The sequence below is a fragment of the Perca flavescens genome, chromosome 4 (assembly GCF_004354835.1).
Source record: "Perca flavescens isolate YP-PL-M2 chromosome 4, PFLA_1.0, whole genome shotgun sequence".
Classification (NCBI taxonomy): domain Eukaryota; kingdom Metazoa; phylum Chordata; class Actinopteri; order Perciformes; family Percidae; genus Perca; species Perca flavescens.
Window position 1 is genome coordinate 13,697,734 of NC_041334.1, and position 26,215 is coordinate 13,723,948.

Sequence of the window (26,215 nt, forward strand, 5' to 3'; positions counted from 1 at the left end):
GAACTTGAGACTTGACTTGGACTTGTGGCAAAAGACTTGAAACTTGACTTGAACTTGCAAAAAAATGACTTGTGAACATCTCTGGTAGACATACATGTGGATAGCTCAAAATGCGTACAGATCACACGCCATTTGGCTTTAGGAAAGTGGCGTGTATGTTTACGCAAAGTCATGATGCCATGTTGCAGTGGCAGACTTCTGTCACTGTCATGCTCAACAGACAGGTTGAGGAGGTCCTTTGTCCCCAGGGCCATCCAACTCTTCAATACCACACAACGGGGGGAAATGGACTTTTTAGCATGAGCCTGTCTCTCTCAGCCCCTACCATTATATCACTTTGTCTGCTGTACACCTGACTGTCTTATAGGCTATATTAGCCCTCCTACACACTCTGGACTGTGGTCATAACATCTACATCTTCTAACTTATTCCCTGTTATATATTGTTCTTAAAGTACATTATTTCTTTTCTTGTTTGTCAAGCAATTCTATTATTTTTACATTCTTGTCTTTTCATAGTTAATATTTAATGATAAGCTATATACAATTCAATCCCTGCACTGTTCACTTTTGCACTGCCACCATTGCACACACTCTACCATAGCACCTTATCATGGTCATTGCATCACATGGTCTTTTTGTTAACTCTTTATATGTGATTTGTGTGTGTGTGTGTTGTGTTACGGTTGTCCTATCTATCTATCTATCTATCTATCTATCTATCTATCTATCTATCTATCTATCTATCTATCTATCCTAACTTTTCCCACACTGGGAACTAAAAAGTCAAGACATCTCGGCCTCTGTTACAATGATTTTGACCATTCCTTTTTTCAGTCCGTCTTGTTACTTGCCAAACTTTATGGAAATGTAATTCTATATTGCCAGAGTACCCCTTTTTAATGTGTATCATGTGCATAGGACAGAAATATATATTGCAGATACAATAGATGACGGTCTATTCTATTGGAATAGTAAGGTTGACAACAACAAGACACCAATCAAGATTCGAGACACATTTGAGTAACTAATGACTTCCAGTCATTTTGACTGGCTGTTAGGAGGGACTGCAGACCTTATTAGACTATTAGTCTCCCCCACTAATGTAGCTAGGTGTAGCAGACAATAAAAGTAGGTGGGAAGGGAAGAGACTGAGTGAGATTGGGTTTTGAAATCCAGAAACACTGACACAGAAAGGAAATTGACGTGCACGGCATTGATCAACAACCCAGCCGAGCCTCTGCAAATACAGCAGTTGCTTTGTGTAACGGGATCCATTAGTTATCTTTAACTTGTCATACACTGAAAAATAGTGTGGCAAAAGTATTTGAAAAAAAAAAAATGACTTTGTTTCATTCTAACCTGGACATATAATTTGTTTTCTTAACAAACTAAAGCATAGCCAGATTTACACATTCGGGACATTCTTATTCAGTTCAGTGTTTGTACATTACAGCACACATGAGTCCAGTACGCTATTGTGCTTTGAGCACAAATGCCAGATACTCCCACTGTGTCCTTGGCTAATGGAACACAATCAGCACATCACTGATGTTGTGGACGTTACTGGAGCTGCTCTCCACAGCAGAGGGCATGTGAAGGCCAGACTGAATGAATAATATGTCCCCTGAATGTCTTTACGGTGGCAAACAGACAGCAGACCTAGGGGGAAGTATCTCAAATATGCATAGATAATCTTCTAATCATGTTGTGTTTACAGTGTGGTATGATATTCTCCAAATGGCCCTTGGCTCACAGTCTTCAGAAATTCATTTAAAGTGAAATTTAAAATATTCAAACCATTTTTAATATTTAATGCAATAGACTTCGCTTCCTCTGTGTACTAAAAATCTTTATTTTTCAGCAAATCCATGAAATCCAAAAAATGTCTGTCAACAGCCTCCCACTCACTCAGATTGTTATGCCTTTTGACAGCAATAGAAATATATATTCCGTCTGTTCTCAAGGAGCTGTTTGCACTTCCTTAAATTGGCCCGGGTCACATTCGTATCTCTTGATGGGTAGTCCTCAGGGATGCTGAAGGAAAGCAGCGCCAGAGGCAGAAACATCTCTGCCTGGCACTGTTTGTTGTTGTCAATGGTTCGCTGGTCTCTGATTGTCTGCTGAGTGTTTGGGTGCCATTTTTCGTTAAGAAAAAAGCCTTATGTAGCAGTGCGCTCAGTGACTTTCTGTTAGATTTCCCAATGCTGTGTATTCAGTCGTCACCAGCTGCTGCTCTCTCTGCCATTGTCTATTGACATACCCGACTGCCACTGACCAATGGCTGTGAGGTTTGTCTGCAGTTGGTCAAACATAGCACTTTGTAAATCAGTGGCTCCAACTAAATATGCAGCCCAGCAGATCTGCAGAGTCCTTACAGAAAGTTTTGAATACAGTTAACTGGTTAGGAAACACGTTTTTCTTCTTTTTGTTTTGAAGCCCTATCATTTCAATTTTTTGAATTTTTTTTTTACAAAAGGGAGCTGAGATGAAATCAGGCAACATAAGTCAGATGCCATGTTTTGTATGTACCCACGAGATCCAACTCAGTAATTAACCCTGCTGTTGTCCTCTGGTCGAATTTGAACCGTTTTCGAAGTTTCCGCATCAGAAACTTGAGTCTCTTTCAACCAAATTGCCCCCCAAAAAAGCACGGATGGTTACATACGACGCTCATCGCAGGTCAAATTTAGGATCCGTTCACTACTTTAATTGAATTTTGGGTGTTTTATTCAATTTTTATAGCATCTGAAAAAAACTATGAAATCTCTTGCTTTCTAAACAGTATCCTGACTAAACTGTGACAGTCTGTGATTATCCACTAAATCAGGGGTCTTCAACGTTTTTTAGGCCAAGGACCCCTAGCTGAAAAAGAGACTGCGCAGGGACCCACTACTACATATATTGTATAAAATAGTGTTTCATATTAAACTGGGCCTACAATAACGTGTAGGGCATATTCATATATTTATACATCATGTTTTAATGTTGAAATGTGGCACAGTGAATACTTAAGCTTAACTGTATCAGTGGATGGCTACCTTAGCTATAGGCCAGTAAGCCTATCCTCAATGTTGTGTACATAAAAAAAAAAAATCTTTACTAATAATATTTACTACTATTTACTACTAATTTTACTACTTTACTAGTAATAATGTATAGTTTCTTTTTAAACCATGGATCAGTAATTTGGTGACCCTAGTGCAGCAACTCTGAGGACCCCCTAGGGGTCCCGGACCCCCCTGTTGAAGATCTCCGCACTAAATCGTAACTATTTGTCAAAATAGTTAATCATTTCAGATTTTTTTGAACTAAAAAATGAGGTATAATTTCATATAAATTAGGTTTATTGATTATGAATTCCAAAAAAAAAAGTGTAAAACTAATGGTAATAAGTTGATGTTAGTGGTGAATCCGGTGGTAGTGTGAAAAAAAAGCACACAAAAAAGGGAATCTTGAAAAGAAATCGACAGAAACGAAAAAAAAAAACGTCTAAAAAGGGGTCATTTTCATTTTTTACCTGGGAGTACAACAAGTTGTGTGGTCAACGGGAAGACAACACAAGGGGGTGGGTGGTGGGGGGGACACCACTAAATTATAACGCAAAATAAAAAAAAAATGGCACTAAATAATAATAAAAAAAACCCACTAAATAAGTAAAAAAAAAACACCACTAAATATGCTAATCCAACCGCTAAATTGACATTTTTTTTAAATTAAAGACATTTTTGAGGTTTTCACTCCAAATGCACCCTGCATGTGTGTGACTACCGAGGATCACCCATGAAAAGTGTACACACACCTCACTTTCCTCTATTCACATACACCATCCCCTCTACTCATTAGCACATTTGGTGCACAGCGGGAGAGTTTTCAAAGCGCTATGTAGGTCAGCGACAGGGTGTGTAGGAGTTGGTTTCATCTCCATTCTGTGATGTATCTTATTTTCCCCTCAAGAATAGCTTTCATGCAGCTCCGCTCCCGGGGCTCTTTGTTTTTCTAAGCTGAAATATGTTTGATGGCTTGTCCACACGCCTTTCCCTCACAGAAAGTTTCCTCCGAATACCTGTCGTATTGATTCTGAGGAAAGGTTATTTTAAGTGAAAATCTTTTATTTATTTTTTTTTTCAGTTTTTGTATTAGTGTTTATCAAGCTGAACTTTTTATTCACGACACCAGCTGTCTGGTTGATTGTAATGTAGTGTAAATATCAATTACATTTCAGGGCGCTCCCATGCTTGCTCAAACCAAATTCACTCAGGTGAACAATCGAGAATGATGCTCACTCGGCATGGCCTTCATACGTACTTTCCGTGGAAGTACAGTGGCAATTTATTTCATTAATGTCTTACACTGATGGTTTCTATAACATTCATTAAAAGAAGATGCTGCTTTCTTCTGACAAAATCATCCTCCCCCGCCCCCCCCACGTGTTATATGAGCTATACCATAGACTGCACGGCCCAAATGACCTAATCAGTACTCCAGTGACGAATGTAGAAACAATGCTTTCTGAGGCTAAACAGAAGTTTTTTTCTTGTTTTTTTTCCCTCCACAAAAGAGTCATTGTTGATTTGAGCAATGAGTGGGCCAAATGGAGAAAAGAAACTGTGCTTGTGGTACAGAAGGGATGGCTGGGTCCAAAGGCTGCAGTGGCATAGCGTTCTCGTAAACACGCAGTGAACCGAAAAGCAAACGTGCACCTATAAAGTAACTTTTTTTTATTTCCCATATGGTGGTAATTCAGGATTCAGAGCCATCTCTATTCCTTAACCACACGGTGCTAACAAACATCATGCCCAATTCAGCTGTCAGCAAGCAGTAGTAAAAGATAACGAGAGCTGTAAATGACATCGTGACAGCCCTTGTGTCCAGGTTAAACAACAAGTGCTGACAATGAATTTTACAGCCAGCCCGCGTTCAGCCGCCTCCGCTCCATGCTCTCATTTTCCCAAAGGAGGCCGACAAGCTGCCCCATCAGGCCCGAGAATGTTCCAGCACTGGAAGCAGTTCGGTGCTAATCAAAATGCAAAGCAGATGCTGAGTTCATTGAGCAGTACACTAACATGCACAGAAACCGAGTGTATGTCATAGAAACTCCCCCCATTGTGTAATAATGAAACTATTACTGTGTGCGACAATTTAATACCTTAAGGGCATGTGTGTCATTTTATTTTGAAAATATGCTAACACAACAAGCCTAATTTCCGTAAAGAGTTACAGCCGACAATTTAAATGCCTGGCTATTTGTAAGGGAAAGTACCATGGATCCAAAATCAGTGTCAAACATATTATGTGTTTGCAAATATGTTATGCCTGTATTGATTTTTCATGACTTTTAAATTAATTTCTAAAATGTGTTTTCTGCTGCCATACCAGCTTTCATTTGATGAGACAAGATGGAATTAGCCTCTCAGATAATTGAGGTCTGTAATGTAAGGGCAGATGTTTTCATCAGTGGGTGTGTTGATATCTTAATTAATCTGCCGCTAAGCCTCGTCGGACTCTTTGATTTAACTAACGGCCTTTCTTATGGCCATATGTCATCTTTATAGTGCTCTCTCTCTCTCTCTCTCTCTCTCTCTCTCTCTCTCTCTCTCTCTCTCTCTCTCTCTCTCTCTCTCTCTCTCTCTCTCTATGCACCAAGGCTACATTACTTTATTTAGTCAAATAGTTGCTCAATGTATGGTGTTTTATGCACTGTAAGAAATGTACACACTTCTCCAAGTTCTGATGACCAAAAGTCTGAGAATTTAAGTCTAACCTTTTGTTGTGAGCACGCTAGGGTTAACAGTTTATTTCAGGTCAGTGTTATTAAGTACAACACTGATTTTTATCTAAGGTGGTTTACATACAGCATATTTTTGTTAAGCGGCTTTGCTGTTTTATGAAGAGCACAGAACATTCCAATCCTTCAGTCCATTTAAATATTTTTGCCTATATCCGAATCATTTATCTTATATGAAGGGTGGAAGTTGAAACAACACTGCCAGTAGCACATTAAGGCTTAAGCAATAACTCCTTAGTCCATAGCTTATTATCAGATGCAGGAGAAAAGGCTGGTTACAACATGACTGCATTATTTCAAAGCTTACAAATCCCTAAAGAAAAAAATACAATACACATTATCTTAACTTTATTATTCAGTGTCTCTGATTATGTGGTGTCACATCACATCATTTTTCATCATACCACTTTCAACTCAAATGGTGGACATCTCATTTTAGAACAAACCCATTTACACTTGAATTTGCTTTCTTTTTCAGGGATTATGTCTACTGTGATGTCTCAACGGCAACCACCAAAAGAGGATGAAGAGGAGGAGGATGAGGAGCAAGGGGAAGAGTTTTCGTTTGAGGACAGTGAGGATGAGGAGAACAGTAAAGGGATCACCTCTGACTCTGCTAGATCTGTCCAGTCGTCGAAAAAGGAGGAGAGTGAGACATCGGGCAGTGTCTCACAAACAGGCACGGACTGCACACAACGTCTTACACCTGCGCCTCCTGCCGGACAGGAGGGCGATCTCCCCAAGGATGTAACTTCAATTTCTACTGCAGGTAACACCTTTTCTGGAATAATCTATATATTTTTTAAATGGGTGCTAGCCGATCTTGATTGTTCTTCTGTAGATAGATGATAGAGCTCAGTTGGTTCAGCGGTTTAGAAACATCTCAAAGTGATTAACTTTGGTGGGAAATGTAGGCTACTTAGCTAGATCATTCAGACAGCCCGCGGGCTGCAAAATTACGAATCCCACTATGGCCACGCCAAGACCCGCCCTACGAAGCGGCTCGATTGGTTGCGGTAAGGCATTTGACCTCGAGTGGTTAAGGTTAGAATAGCCGATTGGTCAGGGGATAGGACCTGAACAAATAGGGATATGTTACCTTGCGTAAGCATGGACGCCTGGCCGATAAATGCTATTTAAGGGCGGGTCTTGGCGTGGCCATAGTGGGATTCGTAATATCGCGCCCGGGCGCAGCGCCACTGACCCTCGGTAATACAGCCCCCGGTAAACGTGAAAACGTTTGTTTTTATCATTCCCGTTTTTAAATCAAAGTTGCTATATCTATTTCTCTCCACAGCGTCGTTTACTCCTCCGCCAGGCTGCGTAAGACGCGTTCATATCTTATTTATGTGGCTGGACCTCTTCACATCTCCCCATTTGCGCTGCTTCACACACTTTATTTGCTTACTTGCATGGTTAAAGAAAATAAAACACATCCATGAATAAAACCAACCGCATTCCGATTCTAACCACATATTTCCGTTTTATGCTGATTAGGATAGGAACTTTTTTTAAAAGCCAGGCCTTGTTTGTGGTTGTGGACATCTTCTACTTTTACTAAAGTAAATATGTCTCTGGTTATTTGTACTTTTATTTAAGTACTGAGATTCAGTACTTCCTCCACCGCGGCTCCGACAATCTCCGAAAACCTGTCTCCCAGGAGGTGCACAGGAAGTGTCATGTCCTTATATGGGAATTTGCGGGGCGTTTTCTTATGCTAATTAGGAACAAATGGCACGCGCTTTCAGTTACGAAGACGTGGGATTCATCAATCCTAAGAACACAGATGCGAACAATTCTGCTGTTTAAGAACACGTCATGAATCCGACGTAGACTTTTCTTAGGAACCTTCTTAAGAACATATTTAAGAGAAAACTTAGGAAGATATTGGTGAATGAGGCCCAATGAGCGTGGAGTAGAAATACAAAGTAGCTTAAAATGGACAAAAATAATAAAATAAAACAAAGGTGTGAAATTGTCTTTGGCCTATCTGGCAAATTGGGGAATACTGGATACCAGGAAGTTGAATACAAGTACAGTACATGAGTAGCTAGTACATGTTATTTTCCACTACTGCTGATGGGTGTGGACTTTGACAGTTTGACACCATCTGGCTTAAATTAACTAACTTTAACCATTTTGTTATTGTAGAGAGTAGACACGGGATAGTGGTAAAAGTTGCTGTACTGTAACCAAAACCCACACGCTTCATCCTCCACATGCGTGCTGTCATCAAACAGCTGCTGGGCATATCACTGAACCACTACCAGTCACTCTACAATAAGCTATGTTTGATAAAGTGACTCTAAGATTGTATGTTGCGTCGTAAATAAATGTATCCGATCAGTTTCCCATAGCCGCATGCTGTGTGAGTGACTTCAGCTTGTATGTCGTTCACATCGCTCCTTAACAGGATTTAATTATTGCCTCAGGCCGGCAGAACAGAGTTAATTTCCCCCTTAAATGGAGGAAGTTATGTATTAAGTATGATATATTTATTACCTGGCGTTGCCAAAACTAGCCCTGATAATTACATGCCAGGATAAAGAGATTTAGGTCTTGGAGAAGTTCTGTTGGACAAAGTGAAGCTATTAATGCTTAATTAAAAAGCTTTTTTACTAAGTCTATGTGTGGTAATCCGTTAAGTGGGCTGTGGAGATGTGTAGGGGAATTCTGGGCGTTGATAATGTGTAGTGGAGGTCTGTTTCTGTTATGTAATCGGGGGCTGAGAGAAGCTGAGATTCAGATCCCTCCCTCACCAGATGACATTAGTTTACATGGTGAAAAAAAAAAAAAAAAAAATTGATCATGACATTTGTTTAACAGCACTTTCCTTTACATAGATACACCTACATTCCTTTGCTGTGAAAATACAGTACAACCTTAAGGCCTCCATGATATGAAGAAAATATGCGATAATGTTTTTAAATAGAAAGCGGTATTAGCCTACTTGCGATAAATAACCAGATATCAAACTTTACTCAGTTCTGCCTTTCTGCTGCTTTCAGTAAATACAACAAATTGCTTGAAATAATTTCCAACATTGTTTTATTGCACATTGAACTGAACACAGAAGCACCTATTAAAAAAAGAATGATAATAGTTACATTTTAAAAAGCAGTTTTTGACTGATACTCTATTTCAACAAACTCTCAAAATACTTGAGTGCAATATTGCAAACTTTGGCGATGTGTTTATAGCGTAAGTTGACATTGTGATGTTCATAAAAAAAAACGATGTGTTGTGCAGCTCCATCAACCATGCTTAATTGTCATTGTAACTACCTTACACCATCTGTTTAATTATTTCAGACTTAGGTGTCGTCCATGTAAGCAAGTGTGATTTAGTTTTGACAGACATAGGTAATAACAACACACAGTCACAGTCCTTCAAGCTGTTTTTTTTTAAAAATTTGGACAAATATGTGCTTCCTTTGCTTTGGAATAGTTGTCTCATGATTGCTGTTTTCCTCATTTTGACAGATGTTCCAGTTAATGAGTCACCCAGCGGGTAAGTTGCCTTTGATTATTACAGTATGGGGAAAATGACTAAAGAGCGGTGGAGAAAGTAAACTCAACTTAACGCCACATCAATGTTATGTCATTATGTCTGAGATAATGTCATGCTTACACTCCATCCAAACACGCCACAGTGGGTATGAGATACTGTGATGGTACGCCGCATCTGTTTGTTCAGCATTTAGATGCCAGATGGCATGTCACACCTACAGTGACAAGTGGTAATGTCAAGAATAAAGTAATGTTGCTGATACAATCTTAGACGGAAATCACAGGATTGCCTAATTCATGATGATGCACACAGTATAATATGATGATCCTTGCTTATACTCTATTATGTATGTTCTGTCAAGATTAACTTAATTTAAAAGGTCAGTTCACCCAAGCAGAAAAAAAACTAATCTTTCCATGTTACCCTGTACTGTTCTGTAGCCATGCAAACAGTGTTGGTGTTCTTTATCTTTATTTTATTTGACAGGAACAGTGCATATTAATAAACATGTCTGTAAATATGCCAGATTTAGCCAAAGGGCTACTATTTTATATTAATCAACGGCCGTTACATTCAAGCCGTTGCCGAAATGAGTCGATGCAACGCTAATTAACTATCGGCTCCACACAATTCTCTCTGTATTTCTCAGTTTGGCTAGGTTAGCTCGAGTGATGCGTTTTAAGTCACCGCTGAGAAAGGACAACAGCAACGGTCAGCTTTGGAGACAAAGGGGACATCATAATTACAAGATAATGGACTCTTCTGAAGAGTCCATCATGTTTTTTTTGTTTTGTTTTTTAATTCTCCCTGTCCTTGTTTATTTGACGTGTCAAACTACTAGCAACTGCGTGGAGGAGGGGTGGGGGTGGTGCGTGATCACCGAAGGCTTGTGTCATGTGGACGCGCTGACAGTGTTGTTGTCATTACTTAGAATTCCTCATGGGGGGGCGACAGAAACTACACACTATAGCTTTACACTGCAGTCTGAATACAGTTCTGGCTGCGTAGATGTATGAATGAAATGACTCTAACCCCTGGTGCAGTCAGAAAACATATTTTGTACACTCAAGAAGACAGTTTGCTTCAGGGCCTCAGCCCAGTGAATAATAATGTGATAGTTTATTGATTCCTCTAAATCAACTCTCATCTCTTTACCCGCCCTCCTCCATGGGGAGGTCTGCAGTCAAAGTCACCTTGAATCGGCAGCCATTTAATGCCTTTAAAGGTTCAATTGGTAACTTTTATAAAAATTAACTTTTGTCATATTTGCCCAAACTGTCACTATATCCTGACCGTAGTACATAAATCGGATAATCTGTGAAAATATCACTTTCCTCTGCCTCGACGGTGCTCCTGATGGCATAAGGAGACCAACCAGTCAGAGCCACGGTATCTCTTAACGCAGTGTCAGTTACATCATCATTACCGCATTGCCTTTTTCTCGCCTCATATGTTTTCAGAAACATATTTTAGTCTACTGTTTAGCTGTTAAATGAGAAAGCATGCTCCAGCCGGTCGGCCGTTGGGCGGTGCTTGGTTTTGGCTCGACTTGGTCACAAACCTTCTCATTTCACAGCTAAACCAGTGCCTGAAATGGGCCAGTACACACCAGTATCCAGTACTTCTGATCTCTTGAGTGTTATTAAAAGTCTGGTATTTATAGCAAAATAGGCTATAAATCATAATTTATTGGGACAAACAAAGCAATTCTATGTACAATTAGACATTCAGCACCCCCATTTAGCCCAAATGGAATTATCCAAGTTTGACAGTTTGACCGCAGTCAACAGGATCGTTCGAGATGAACTGCGCCTCGCCTGTAAAGTGGACGAGAGCAGGCGGCAGCGGGGGGGCGGTGACAGAAATCCAGCTGTCAAGTCGGACAGTTTCCAGCTGTTTCCAGCAGCCTTCAGGCTGAAGAGGAAGTCACAGAAACACTGTGGTCCGATTTAATAAACTGTTATCAGACCCATATATCAACTTGTACACAGTCTCCATTTGTTTTAATTATGACAGAGTAGTTCTCAAAATGCTCTACATGCGATCTGTTGCTGATTTTAATTAACAACACACTGTAGATGATCTGTAATCTGAACCGATTTAGTCTCTCTGACTTCTAAACGTCACTATCAGCCACACTACATGTGTTCTGTACAGAATAAGCCTTTAAATCAGACAAATAGCAGTTAAAATCCCTCCAATTCAAAAACAATAAAAAGTTTATATAAAATGTCGTCATGTTGAGTCGATTCTGAACCAATCAGCTGTTCGATCAGCTGAGAGGCTGGCGTTTCCCAGCATTGCCCTGGGTCCGCCTGGGTCTAGCAGTCGGTGAAAAGCAACTGCGTGTTCATGATGTCAGAGCAAGTCGGGATCAAGTCAGACACAAATCTAACCGGCATGCATCGGCGATCGCCGGGGATCGATTCTGCCCAGACCTGGCTCATCTCGAACGAGCGTACTGACGCTGCGTTAGAGACTCCTCCGCTCCGATTGGTTGTTTTCCTACGGGCACGGTGGGAACTTGCAATTGCCATTAGGAGCAGTAGGGGGAGGCAGAGGAACATGTTTTTTTTCACAGATTATCTGTCTTGTGTACTACTGTCAGGATAATGACATTTTTCTTTTTTTTTTTTTTTTAAAAGTTACCATCTGGAGCTTTAAGTGGAATTCCACCAGTCTGTATTAAAGAAAATGAAATCAACACTGAAGTTTCTGGCATGTAAAGCTTACAACATCTTCATACAAGGGAGGCACATTTACATGTGAACTGCTAGAACCACCAGATAGCGGTAACCTTACTAAAGTAGTGCAGAGACACATGAAAATATAATGTACTATACACATTTTTCCTTGCTTGTTTAACATTATGAGATTTACTATATTGTTTTCTAGGCCAGGGGTCTTCAACTTTTTTTAAGCCAAGGAACCCTCAACTAAGAGAGAGACGGAGCAGGGACCCCCTACTACATATATTGTATAAAATGAAGTTGCATATTAAACAGGACCTGCAATAAAGTGTGGGCGGCCTAAAGCCGAAATAAATATATATTTTGAATGCATAGAATACTAAGCTATTAAAATAATAATTGTTGGCATGATTTTATAAATTATGTTTTAATGTTAAAACATACATGGCACACAGTGCATTGTTTGGATTAGTTGTATCTGTGGATGTCTACCTTAGTGGCTACCTAACCTACAGTATAGGCCAGTCAGCCTATCATACATTTATTTTCTCAGAAATAGGCTGATTTATATTTGCTAAAAATATGTTGGATGCTTGTTAAGACATTTTGATACTTGAAAAAACTTTGAGGACCCCCTAGGGCTCCCTTGCCCCCCTTTTGAAGATCTCTGCTCTAGGCTAAAACAAACCATAGAAAATATTCGCAAACACTCTTTGGTCTCTTCGGATCTTATCAGAATCCTCCCTCTCCAGCCTCTCTGGCCTGCATGATGAAGCCATGCAGGGGCCCTGATTTTGTAGAGCCCCCCCACCTGTGCTTCTGCTGAAGGAAGTGTGTGTGCTCAAAAAAAACCTCTACTGATAGCAGACTTAAGGGTTCGGATTCCTGTGGGCTTTCCTGTGCTGAAAAGAGGGGGCCTGTATTCCTGCAGGTGGGCGCTTGTGTGCATGTGTCTGTACATTATATGTTTGTGGTGTGTGTGTGTGTGTGTGTGTGTGTGTGTGTGTGTGTGTGTGTGTGTGTGTGTGTGTGTGTGTGTGTGTGTGTGTGTGTGTGTGTGTGTGTGTGTGTGTGTGTGTGTGTGTGTGTGTGTGTGTGTGTGTGCGCACAATGGAGTCACAGGGAGGTCTTGGCAATTTCTCATGCGGTGGGGTTTTCTGCTGAGTGCACATTTCCACGTTGGTATAGTCAATAGTCTGCCTTTTTTAAAGAGGAGCTATCAATAGCACTTTCCACCATCAAGGTGTTTAGACTGTCAGCACGTCCACCAGAGCCGTGAGCAGTTTTAGGATAATATTGCCAAAATTACGTTTAGATTTTTTTATTGAAGACATGTGGGGTTATCTTTACACTGCAATGACAGCACATCCGCTCGTTACAGCTATTAAGCTCAAGGCAGCATTTCTCTCCTGTGAATTTTATGTGTGTTTGATGCCAGCATTTACTTCTGACTTCACTTTTTACCCCCTTGACAGATAGTTTTCATTAAAAGCATTGCACAGAACCTCGGCAATAAATAGATTAACACAAAAGATACCGTGGCAACGTGACAGTAAATGCTTCTGTTTTATGTGCACAGAGCTCTAGCGTTAGAAAGAATAACCCCCCCACCCCCCCTATCAAACTTACTTTTTTTGTTTAGTTCAACTTTTTGCCCTTTTGCAGCCTTGCAGAACTTTAGACTTTTGCCCTTTAAAAAAAAAAAAAAAAAAAAAAAAAAAAAGAATCATCCAATGTAGCTTACAGAACACATTTATTTTTCACAGCCACTTTTTTTTTTTTTAAGACCCCCCTCACCTCGTTGTACTCGCCTCAGTTGAATGTGCTGTGAAAGCGAAATAAAAGTGTTAAAAACAAAACGTGATTACAACTACAACGGGAAGCCACGAACCACACACTTAGGGTGCTATCTATAATTCAGAGTCTGTCATGATGTACAGAAGAACTTCAGTACCACCAGCTGCATTGTGGGGAACGGTTCAAAGTGGGGGAGTGGGCCGTTTGTTTTTGCGGAGGAGATTTTAGAACCCGGGGACACGTAGAGCTTCATCAGTATGGCCCGCACAGCGCTCGTGCAGTTAAAGCGGATAGCTATGCTCAAGAGTAACCGGGGGGCAGAACAGGTGGAGTTATGGCAGGTTGTACTGTCCTGGCACAGAGGCTGAAGGGAATGGAAACAGATGGAAGCGGTGAGATTTGCATTCAGTCGGCCTCTGCTTTAGGCTGTGCTCGGCCCCGGGCTGTGTCATTTGCATTGACAAATGATTCCCGCTTCTCTCCTTGAGCTGTATGACTCACTAGGGCTTATAGGGACTGATAAGTTGTGAAGGGGTACGCAAAGATACGCCTGGATCGATAGCCACACTGCTCAAATCACTCACGCCTGACATGAATGCATGCAACCACGCAGACAAAGCTGTACACCGCTATTGTTCTGGCTCCGGTCTATTTCTTTTCCACACAAGCAATCTTAATGACAAGACATCGGTTTATCGTGAGACATTTGTTGACAAATAGCTCGTTGTTTTGTTTTTATGTGGGCGGAGATCATTTTTGTTCTTTTCTAGATTGAGATGAACGATCCAGCGTCACCGAGAATGCAGCGGCGTAATACTTCACAGGCTTTTGCAGCTTGATGCCACCGCACAACCAAATGTCTACTATCAGTAGCTCTGATAGAACATGTTGGCAGGGCATTGCATCTACTTCCAGATATGTGGTAGTGGTGGGCATTTATAGCACAACAGGGAGATCATGGCTCAAACACGACCAGAACTAGCACTTTATTTATTTACAGCTTATAAAAGGTTATATGTACATTCATCGTTTATATTTACATTTTTAACTCTCCTTCATTTTGAACCAGATTGAAATGCCAGACTGCTGGGGTTTGCTCAGACATGTATGAAGTACTAGAGACCCATACTTGAGTAAAAGTACAAGTGCTCTATCAAAAAAGGGACTTGAGTAGAAGTTGAAGTGCTCTTTAAGCACCCCACTTAAGTGGAAGTACTAAAGTATTCAGCATTTTTTGTACTTAAGTATTGCAAGTAGTTTATTTTAAAATCTACTACTCAAGTACTAAAAGTACAAGTATTGTAGTAATTGTAGTTATTAAAGAAAGCAGTCAAATTTTGAATATCATATTGTTGGAGTTCAACTTTTACTTGGCACTAAGGCAGTCACAAGCTGTGCATTGCTGGATATGAAGGAAGTTTCTGAAATAAACCCCAAAAGGTACATTAATGTCACAGCTGTTATAACTACTATTATCTGATATAACAGTGGGTTATTAATCACTTATTAACAAATACTGATATAAAATGTGTGATGTACAGGAAAGTTAGCAAGCTAGCAAAATCCAGATAAACTAGCAGCTTCACATCACAGGGTCAAACGGTTAACATTCAGTACTCACTGCAGACTGAAACAACTCAGGAATAGATTCATCTGCTGCAACAATGGCTAAATAGAAAGAGTACAAACTGACATCGTCTCTGACTTCTGAACGGGCAACCGTAATGAAAAGAAACGCACATTTTTTAAGATTTCTTACATAACATACCTACACACATCTGTAACCTCCACAGTCTCCGTAGCGTGAGGAATTCACAACAGTAACGAGTAACGACGCAGCACATAAAAAATGTATCGGAGTAAAAGTATTAAACTCATCGAAAATATGTACTCAAGTAAAAGTGGAAGTAGGAGAAAAAACATAATACTCCAGTAGAGTACAGATACAGCCTTTTAGTACTTAAGTACAGTAGTGAAGTAGTTCTACTTCGTTACTATACAGCTCATGGGTTTGCTGAAATAGCTTTTAAATTGAAAGTGTAAAAAGTAGGGGCTGTCAATCGGTTACAATTTGTAATCCGATTAATCGCACGAGTGTCCTAGGTAACTCAGGCGCGATCAATCGCAAATTAATCGCACATTTTTTTGATCTGTTCTAAATGTACTTTAAAAGGGACCCTTTTTTCCCCCTAAGTTTTTAATGGTCCAGTGGTATTTGAGACTCAACTACTCCGTTGGGAACTCAGTTCACATCGACAGTACATGCAAATAACTTTAGTCTTGTGGAGAGAACCAAGTGGAAGGGCTTTGAAACTCAACTTGGCCATTCAAAAGGCCCTTTTCTTTATCCGTTTCTGCCCAAGGAGCTTTGTTTCTGCTAGCCATCCTCTCCCGTTCACGGATGCATTCCAGGACCCGTAACACCTGCTCCCGTTCCGTCGAAATCCCAGAGCGTGGGCGCGTTAATCGCACATAAAAAAAAAAATGAGTGGCGTTAAAAAGAATTTGCGTTAAGTTGTTATTAACAGGTTAATTCTGACAGCCCTAGTAGAGAGAGTCATTGAGACATCTAAATGATTCTCATGCAGTGAATCTAACCTATCAGTATCCTGTGTATGGTAACACAGATGCTACAAACCACCTACTGTTATTTCTTTTTTTGTCCTTTCTGACTCATATACACAGTTCATCTGGTGCTGTACTCTACATAAGCAGATCATGGTTTTCAAGATCGTTGAATACACGTAGTCCACTTCCATTGCCGCTGAAATGGAAAGTCTGCAAGGTTGCCGCCTCAACGGCTCCAAATTTACGTCATTTTGGTGCACGTTATTTTCCTGGCATGTCTTGTTTGTCTGCGCGTTGCCCATCACCCTGAGTAGCTGCTGCTGGCATTGCGAGCATTGCTGAGGTGTTTAGCAGAGGGACAGATTTAATTAGTGTAGATGGGAGTCTCCTACACGCTGGATCCTGTCGTATTATCAGTCATGTGGGGGAGGACAATCCCTCACTGGCAGCATCAACACGGGCCATGTGATAGCTGTGTCAACAAGATTTTCCCCTGTGATGTCAGTCTTTAATAGCCGGTTCAGGGCGGCATGTTTTCAGTCAAAAAGCCGGCGGTTGATTACGGTAAGCTGCAGGCATGACCGGTATTTGACAGTGCTCAGGGGCGAGTGAAGTAACTCAAGTATTTAGCAGTAGGTGTGATTTATATATATTTTTCCTTTACACATGGCCTTGCAAAAGTTCTTCTGAATAAATAGATCAGCAACTCATCCCACAAAACCTTATTGGGTAAAGTGCCAGAAATTGTTGTCCCAAATAATCACTTACAGGAATCCACTCTGTAATTCTTCATGTTTTACTATTTTCTGTTCCACTTAAGGTCCTGTCTGGGTGGAACTTTTTCCTACATGTGAAAAAATAAGATAGAAGACAAAACAAAGCACTCAGAGAGCAGACTTCAGGGAGTGCGCATTTGCATGCTTGGATAGCAAAGAACTATTTTGACCCTCGCCTCCCTTTTCCTCTCACTGAAATTAACTCGTAATGAGGCACACAGCACTCATTGTTAGTTTAACTACTGCTAATATGTGGGTACCTTCCAGGGCCTCGTTGGCAGCGGCAGCAGCAGCAGCAGCAGCAGCAGCCGAGCCCAGTACCTCAGCGTCTCGTGTGGCAGAGGAGCTGCAGGGGCTTCCAGTTGTGCCGCCAGCTGTGGAGACGCCGACTGATTCAGGAGACCACAGCAAAGCGATCGGCAAGGAAAGCTCCGACTCCAGGGACACCTCTGAAGGTAAAGAACTAAATGATATCGACGGGGAAGTGATGTACCTTTTTGATATGGTAGATCAAGGGGTTCAATTTCAGACCAAAAACAAATTGAATTTAAGCTTGCCTTGGGATTCAGGCTCATTCCAGCCTACGCACCACAGTGTTCCCATCGCGGACAGATCTGTTAGAAAACCAATCAGGCCTCCAGGGTTGCGTGAACCGTAGCGCGGCCCACACCACCATGACACTGGCGATATATAAATTGTGGACCAGCATTTTGTTAGTACTGCACCTAGCATCTTTTGACCTTAATCAACAGTTGCAAGAACCCCATATTACAGGCCTACGGTCATCTTATGGCTCGTTGATTTCTAAGGTGAAAGAGGTCAGACACACATTATGTTGTTGACACACCCACGTGCACAAATACACAAACACACTACGTTCAAAACACATAACCACACAATACGCGCTGGCTCACGCACACGTATTCTCTGGCACGATTTGATTTCTACACAGACATGACACGAATCCAATTAATTCAGCATGAGGATCAATAGAGAACCATTTCCATGAGGGAAAATTGCTTTAGGATTTCGACTCAGTCAGCAGTGCTGGCGCTATTTGAAGGTGGCTCAGAAATGAGAGATGTAAAGGAGCCCTGCAATGCTGCACGACAATTTTTATGTCCCACTCTTCTGATGTATTTCCACACAGGCCTCCGCTCCAACTAGCTGAAAAATGTAAATTATATTAAATCTCTCGCCTCGATATTATAAAACACAAAGTGGGAAAAGCAAGCCAGCTTAAGACAACATGAATGAATAGGACTTGCCTGATCTTAATGAGAAATCTACTGCAATGCTGGGTTTATGTTTTTTTACATTTGGTACTTTTTACCTTTTTAGTTTTTAAACACCAGACTCCAGGAAATATTTTGGCATATGTATTAACCTGCTGTGGAGGACAACATGTTTCATTGTGTAGAAAGACAGTTTCAGTTTGACCGAATGTACTTTACATTACATGGACGAATAACAAAGTATTTCCTTTTTGTAAAATCAATCGTGTCCCTTCACTCCTCCGCTGTGGTCATGGCACATTTTGATGTGATTATCTGACATTGATCGCAAATGCTTTGCTACGTATTTTTTTCTTTCACATTCTCTACAAGGAAATGTTCGTAATGGCAGCGTATCATCATTATTATTATTATTATTATTATTATTATTATTATTATTATTATTATTATTATTATTATTACTATTGTTTTTTGGTTGCCTGCAGTGTCATTGTGACCTGTGGCTGAGTTTATCGGTGTGTCATTGTGCTGCTGTAGAGAAAAGTTTCAGAAAAGTAAGAAAACACAGTGAGGAACTTCTGCTTCTTCACGTTTGAAATAACAAGCCGTGTTCCCAAGAGGCCCAGTCATTTTGCAGATATGCTCATATAGTTAGACTGATACCCCAAATCCAGTTTTTTTAATTTCCTTTTCTTTCCTGAATCCTTTCTGAATGCACAAGTGTAGGGAAGTGAGCGATGTATGTATGTATATGTATATATATATATATATATATATATATATACATACAGAACATTTGTGTAGCTAATCCTCTTTTGTAGAAAAAGAGTTGCTCTTTGTTCATCTGCTGGATTGTATCCAAGGTTATTTTTGAATTTTAGACTGAATAATCCATGACAGAATACACATCGCCAATCAGATTAATTGAAAACAGTGATAGTTGCTGTTAGGGGCTAAGGAGAAAGTGTTACAGACAAATCACAGTTTAAAACTAAATCAATAAAGCTCACTGAGCTAAATTAGGCTGAAACACTCTCAAAGCAGTTAATGACAAATCTGGCCGGGCGTGGAGATAGAACGGGTCAATAGCTCAAACGAGCTGCATACAATCACGTTGCGTCACATGGACAAAGCCATTACGGCAATATGCACAAAGCGACGTGCCAGATCTCCCCTGAGGAAGAAGACCTTTAAATGCATCTGATACAATAAGTATGTAAATATTCAGAGGCTGTGTGAATTCCTAACCACAGGCGAGAAGAGCTGCTGGCATCTTTTATCTATTCTGCTTTGCCAAAAGGATTCAGGCAATGTAGTTTGGAGCTGTGTGTGCATGTCTTTGTGTGTGTTGTTTTTGGGGGAGAGAAATGTCAAAGACTGATCCAACATCATGGAGGTGCAAACTATCAAACGGTAAGGGAGATAAAAGATGGAAGTCACCACTCTTTTTCTGTGTTTGTGTGCTTTGATGCTACTGCTTTTCTTTGCCAGCTTTGCGTGCGGCTGAAGCCGAGCCACAGACAGAGGAGGCTTCCGAGGTGATCTATGATGACGTTCCAAGCGAGGACCCCCTCTCTCCCGATGGTTAGTAGCTGCGACAGAATTGTGTTGGTTTCGGATGTTTTTTTCTATCGTAGGGCTGGGCGATATATCACAATATCACAATATTTTGGACCAAATACATCGATATCGCAACAATATTGTATTGGTTGACCATTGGTGCTTTCACACAATATTTACTCAATGACATTTTTGATGAATAATCATCGGTAATGTGGCTATAATGATTAAGTGGGTAAAGGCAAATAATAGAACAGCTAGTAGAACAATCTGGTAAGTTCAGAAAATGACATCACTTTACTGTACCGCAGCCTCTAAAACAAGGAAAAGACACTTATGCCATTTTATTATATTACCATATCCAAAATCTGAGACAATATCTAATCTCGTATCACGATATCGATATATAATATTGATATATTGCCCAGCCCTATCCTTTCGTGAAGCTTGATGCGGAGCTTCTGACGTGTGATATGTTTGTGTGTTTAGCAGATATGATCTACGAAGATGTCCAGAGAGACAGCGGTCCTCTGGACGGGGACAACGCGTGGAGCTCCAGCGAGTTCGAAAGCTACGACGAACAGTCTGATAACGAGACCAAGCTACCGACACGGAGCAAGGTAGTATTCCGCGAGCGCGTGGAGGAATGCTGCCGTGCGTGTTTATCCCACACACAAGTCATAATGGCTGTTTATTTTTACGTGGCATCGTGACCAGCCAGGTTGTTTTGGTTGGCTTTCAGCTCTTTGAAAAAGAAAAATCAAGGAGAATATTTCATGTCTCTGCTCCTCTGGCGCAGTTGTCTTTATTAATGTATAGAACTGGAAGGAAACTATGAAGAACTTGAAAAATGGCTGTCTCGGCCTTAAACTTTCATTGTGGGATAAAAGTAAACAAGGGGGCATTTCAGTTTGAAAAGCCTCAGATCTCTTTGCCTCTTCTCCGCCAAGGATGCTGTTCATCAGTGTTGTGCAGCACGGCTACACAGTGTCAGTTTTCCACATGATGGCACTGTGTGCACATTCACATTGTGCTGCATTTCCTTCATGCTTCAACAGCCTCTAGCATGCATGCACCTATGCAGGCATAGGAGAACATTCAGAGTCATACTATTAAGAAACGACGACTATTTTTGCCGAGTTGAATCATTATTCATGTATAGATTTATACCTTGCTTTTACATATTTTCTCATATTGAAGATGTTTATGCATGGATTTCATTCCATTGTAATCCAAGAAAACCCTGAGTTAAATCGATGCTTTGAGAAACGAGGTAGAGAGCAAAGGGAATTTTTGTTGTTGCTCAGGTAATTTAAAAACGAGGAAGGTGTGGTTCTCTTGGCATGCTCGTCCCAGGCCACTGAACAAAAGGAAGGATCCAGCTGCACTGGTTGAACGATTTAATGAAGAAAACCTTGACTATTAAGGCCCGGCAACACTTTTCGGCTAATCAGCTAGCGCAGCCTTCATCAAAAACACATAGTTTTTAATTAGTCACGCCCGATTAAGTTTTCACCAAGTGTACCTGAAGTTCTCCTCTTGTTTAGTTCACTCCTTAATTTGAGCAGCCTGAGAGAGCTCTGACATAGTTTGCTTAATAATTGCCCTAAACTGCCTGCACCCCCCCACACCCCCAATCCATTAGTCTCATACAGCATAACCTTTGACCAAAGCAGCGCTCCAAGCCTTTGCTCTCTATGCTTGTGATTAATTCCTGACGTTGCGTAGCTTGTTTTGCCTTGATCACTCTGCCTCCATTTCCCTTTTTTTTTTCTATCTCCTCTCCCCCTACTCTTTTCCTCCTCACTTCGCCTTTTGTGGCTAAACTCCACCTGCCCCCCACGCCCCCCGCCTGTCCCTGTCCAACTCCTGTAGCTCTCTCCTGAAGTGTGTCGGCTGAGGGAACGCTGTGCCAGGACCAAACGCGAACTGGCCATGAGGCTGTCTGGCAAGCACAACTATGACATCAAGGTATATCTCCAGCAGCAAGCCAACGCAGCTCTATCACACTGTTTCTTCTTCTCCCCAGAGCTCGAAACCACTCCGCTAGATGTTTGTCAATAGGATTGATGATCACCCCGGAGCTGAAATTTGCTGTGTTGTATGCTCAGCTGACTCAAAGGCTTAACTGTCTCTTTACGCCATCCTTCCCAGCTTTGCTTTTGGACTGTGACTTTGCTTTGAGACTACGATCCGTCAGTCTCTGTCTGTTTACCCCGCCTGGTTTAATAGCATGACATATTTATGGGACACATGAATTATTTAATAATATTCCGTGTATTTACTTCCAAAAACACCAGTGCAACTTGCCCCCAATTAATGACCTACTTTTCCTGAAGTAGCATCATTTAAAAATACTACCACCCTGTGTGTATTCTAGGTCTATGGAGTCTGGTTGCAGGGGCCTGTGTGATGTTCAGGGTGGAGTTTGTGGTCAACTAAATTCTCCCGCGCTGAGCAACGCAGCTCTGATGTGGAGCTCACTCTGTTACCATAATCTCCCGCTGATATGCTCGTAGGCTCCCTGATTAGAGGCTGTACAGTGACCCACAGGGAGTCGCAGATGGCGAGATTCATGATGAGCCCACCGAGCGCCACTTGTCTCCGTCTCTCTTCAGAGGAACACCGCAGGTTATCAAGTCTCCACAGCGTGGCACTTTCCTCGCACCCTAACACTCCTTCGTCGTTTTCTGTCTGCTCCTTCCAACCAGGTTCAGCAGCTCATGAAGGCGGCGCGAAGCGGAACGAAGGGCGGCCTTGAAAAGACCAAGATAGCCGTCATGCGAAAAGTTTCCTTCCTCCAGAGAAAAGATCAATTGGGTAATGCAGCAAAGTCTAAAAACTCTGTGAATGTTTTTTTTTTTTTTTTTTTTTTTTTTTTTTTGGGATGAAAGTGATACTGTTTTTAATCATGGGTATTGGTTATTACGCTTGATTCCAAAGACCGTATAAAAGAAGTGGACATAGCCTCCGTGCCGTCACCCATTGGTTTGTGTACTGCTGTTTTGAAGCCTCGAGTTTGGCATTTTCTACGTCCAGTTCTTATAATACATGTGTACATTACATGGTTGACTCTTTGAATTATAGGCAGTTGCTTATGTGCAAAGCTAGCCAAGCCAGAGTAGCGTTCGAGGCAGATACGGCAGATTGCAAATGCGTTTTCTATCTTGTACAAATCCCTTCCGGGGGAAATGAAAGCACTGTGAAAAAAAGACTATAATTAGAACTATGATAAATAAAACAGACAGGCTTTCTCAGTGTTAAGACGGAGGATGTGGTCGAGTAAAGTTTCTGATACGTGAGAAAGAGAAGGATGAAGCAAGTCATGCGGGCACAGTATAGGTTATGTCATAGGAACCTTTGCCTAACAATAGAGAGAGATTACCATCCATTAATGGAGTATCGAGCAGCTCCACAAACCATAGATAGCAGACCCACGCCTCAAACAAATCTCTGAGCAATCACAAAGAGGTAAAGAGGCCAGTGCTGCTATTTTGAGGTGTTGATCGAGGGAAATCTGCCCGGCATTATATTTCTTTTCCACCAATCCTCTGTTATCATTCCAAAGTCTTTAATTGGAACGGTGGAAAGCTTTTGGTATCTGTGTCTTTATGGTTACGAGTGGACTGGGGATTTGTTTCTTTTTCTTTCGAGACTGTCGAATGTCTTTGTGCCAATGCAGAGATGAGAACGTGTTGGATCGTGTTTTTGCAGACACACGTTTCTGCGCCTCCTTTTACTCCTACAGAGATACAGTATTGTTTTTGAATTTTTTTTCCTTCTTTTTCCCCAAAGGCCTCTCGCTCTCTCTCTCTCTCTCTCACTCCATTCTCCATAGCTCTTTCTCTCTCTCTCTCTCTCTCTCTCTCGTGCCGTCTCTTTTTTTCAAAGTGTATAGAAATCTCTTCATATTTTCGAGGTAATAAACTTAGTGTGTCGCAATGTGTCTCCAGCTGCAGTGAGATCTGATAGCTGCCTTTCTGTTTTCCCCTCTCTGTCTCGTTCTGTCACACACACACACACACACACACACACACACACACACACACACACACACACACACACACACACACACACACTTCTGTATGTTTCTCCTTCTCTTTATTTCTGAATGTCTGCAGAAGAGGAGGATGATGCAGGATACCTGGATGTGGCTGTGTCAGAAGTGAAGCATCCCCCCCCACAGCTGAGCCCCATGCCAGAGGGGCTGACCAACCACCAGGTGCATCTTGACAGTTTTTTTTTATATGCAACCATTTCCTCTTACGCTTCCCTAAATAAATATAAGCCGCATATGTAGGAACATGTACTGTACTTAACATCTAGCTTTTATGTGTAACACATTCTGTACCCAGTAGCGTTGAGATAAGGCTCGAGGCTGTCATGTTAAAAGTATTTGTTATTTCAGTATTTTTTTTACATAGCTATATGCTCTATTCTCTTTATCCTATTTGGAAAAGCAGAGTGTTTTGTAACGGCTAGGACAGCCGCTTTTATGTCACAGGAAATCCATTGATTCAGAACTCCGATGGAGGCCTTGATCAAACAGATCAAGGCCTCTTTGAATCTTTTACCGCCTGTGATAAACACATGATTATAGTGCAATCCATCAACCCTGCACCCTGCTTAACTGAAAGCATGCCGCACGCTGCAGCCCTATCATGTCCTCTTAGTGCTAGATTTCCTGACTGGTCTGTTGTCTACGCAGGTTGTCAGGCGCCATATCCTCGGCTCCATCGTTCAGAGCGAGCGGAGCTACCTGGAGTCTCTCAGGAGAATCGTGCAGGTGAGCGGTTTAGTCCCTGGTGTCCTCCTCTGCCACATGCAATATCTTCACCATTTAGCTGTTAGGAATTACACTGAAAAGAGAAGCGGCGATATCAATCAAATTACCGAGGTGTCTCAGCATAAATAATCCTGATAAAACAGCCGTCCTCATTTCTGCGGCGTTGTGCCGAGGGAGGGAGAGAGGGAGAGAAAGGGAGGGGGAGAGAGAGAGAGAGAGAGACTGTCAGGCATGCGAAGGAGGGGGGCAGCATCTCGTCTTTAATCTCTCTTTTTAGGGGGGAAAATGTGACTTGTTATCTCCTCATCACAGAAAAAGAAGAGGAGCCTTCTGAAATGGAATCAGCAGCCATCAATGGCTTCCTTGCGCACTGCAAACTCTTTCACTGTCAAGATGCAATGCGCTACCTTTGTTGTCGAGTGACATGATTGCGTGTGATACCTGGGGAGGTTTAGCTCTTTTGAAATCTCTCTTGTTATTCAGAGAGTCCAGCCAAGTGCTAAGCGCGCTCTCTCCAGACAGATAACATAAAAAGATGAAAGGCCACCAGCACAATTAGACATTGAGGGTTGTAACTTTCATTATTTCTGTAAAACCGATTGCACAGTTGTTCCTGTTGTACTGCCTGTCCATGTTCGTTATGCAGATGATTTATTTGCTGCGATGGATTTGCATAGATAAGACTTGCAAAACTTGACCACCACTGTTGCTCAATTATGTTCATTTTTGGTTTTAAATAGTGTTTTCATCTATCACGTTTGTCTTGTACACAATATCTATATTTCACCACGTTCCGATTCAAAGAAGCATTATGTACTGACGTCCGCAAAGAATATTGTCCGTAACGAGCCTGTCAACTCATTTCTGTAGGCTATGCTAATATCCCCATGAGTGCTGACTGAAGAATCAATCAGTGCCTCTTTCACCATGTTGCTTCTGCATCTGTAACTCTGCTGGGAGCTTTCCTTTTTTTGCCATTCATATTCCGGCTTTTATGATTACAAGTCACCTTGAGTACTGAACATGTTTGCTAGTGGCAAATGCTGTTTTGTGGGTGAATCCTTTGGATTGATGTGCTTACAGGCACCGTGACTACATTTCCTCACTTTCTTCAATTCTGCTTCCCTTCGGTTGTCTGTTTATGCTGCTGTAAAGAAGAAATGCTTAAGGAAGGTGGACTGCTGAGTCATCCTAAGCACATCCTCCCCCCCCCTTCTCCCTCCCACACGCACACACATCAACATAAACTAAAAACTCAATTTTCTCTCCCAATCTCACCAGGAATACCAGAGACCATTGATGGAAGCTGATCCACGCATCTTGAGTCCAAGAAAGATCCGGCCTATATTTTTCCGAATGAGGGAGATCACACAGTGCCACTCCATGTTTCAGATTGCATTGGCGTCACGTGTGGCTGAGTGGGACAGCAGTGAGAAAATCGGAGACTTATTTGTTGCCTCGGTTAGTGTGCATTTTTGGTGTGTATCTTCATATTTGTGAAAGAGA

The 26,215-nt window shown here is 41.4% G+C and overlaps 1 protein-coding gene across 3 annotated transcripts in view; it reads left to right on the forward strand.

The window, feature by feature from the left end:
- The window catches only part of arhgef10la (Rho guanine nucleotide exchange factor (GEF) 10-like a), a 129,985-nt gene that overhangs the window by 4,245 nt on the left and 99,525 nt on the right, over positions 1-26,215 (forward strand). The window contains exons 2-11 of one of the 3 annotated variants that reach the window (XM_028576213.1): positions 6,266-6,556; positions 9,270-9,297; positions 17,396-17,583; positions 19,855-19,947; positions 20,413-20,543; positions 21,799-21,894; positions 22,635-22,743; positions 24,045-24,145; positions 24,632-24,709; positions 25,991-26,170. In XM_028576213.1, coding sequence (XP_028432014.1) covers positions 6,271-6,556; positions 9,270-9,297; positions 17,396-17,583; positions 19,855-19,947; positions 20,413-20,543; positions 21,799-21,894; positions 22,635-22,743; positions 24,045-24,145; positions 24,632-24,709; positions 25,991-26,170 — 1,290 coding nt within the window. In that variant the 5' untranslated portion in view covers positions 6,266-6,270. The remainder of the gene's footprint in view (positions 1-6,265; positions 6,557-9,269; positions 9,298-17,395; positions 17,584-19,854; positions 19,948-20,412; positions 20,544-21,798; positions 21,895-22,634; positions 22,744-24,044; positions 24,146-24,631; positions 24,710-25,990; positions 26,171-26,215) is intronic. The other 2 variants (XM_028576214.1, XM_028576215.1) reach the window with 2 other exon arrangements.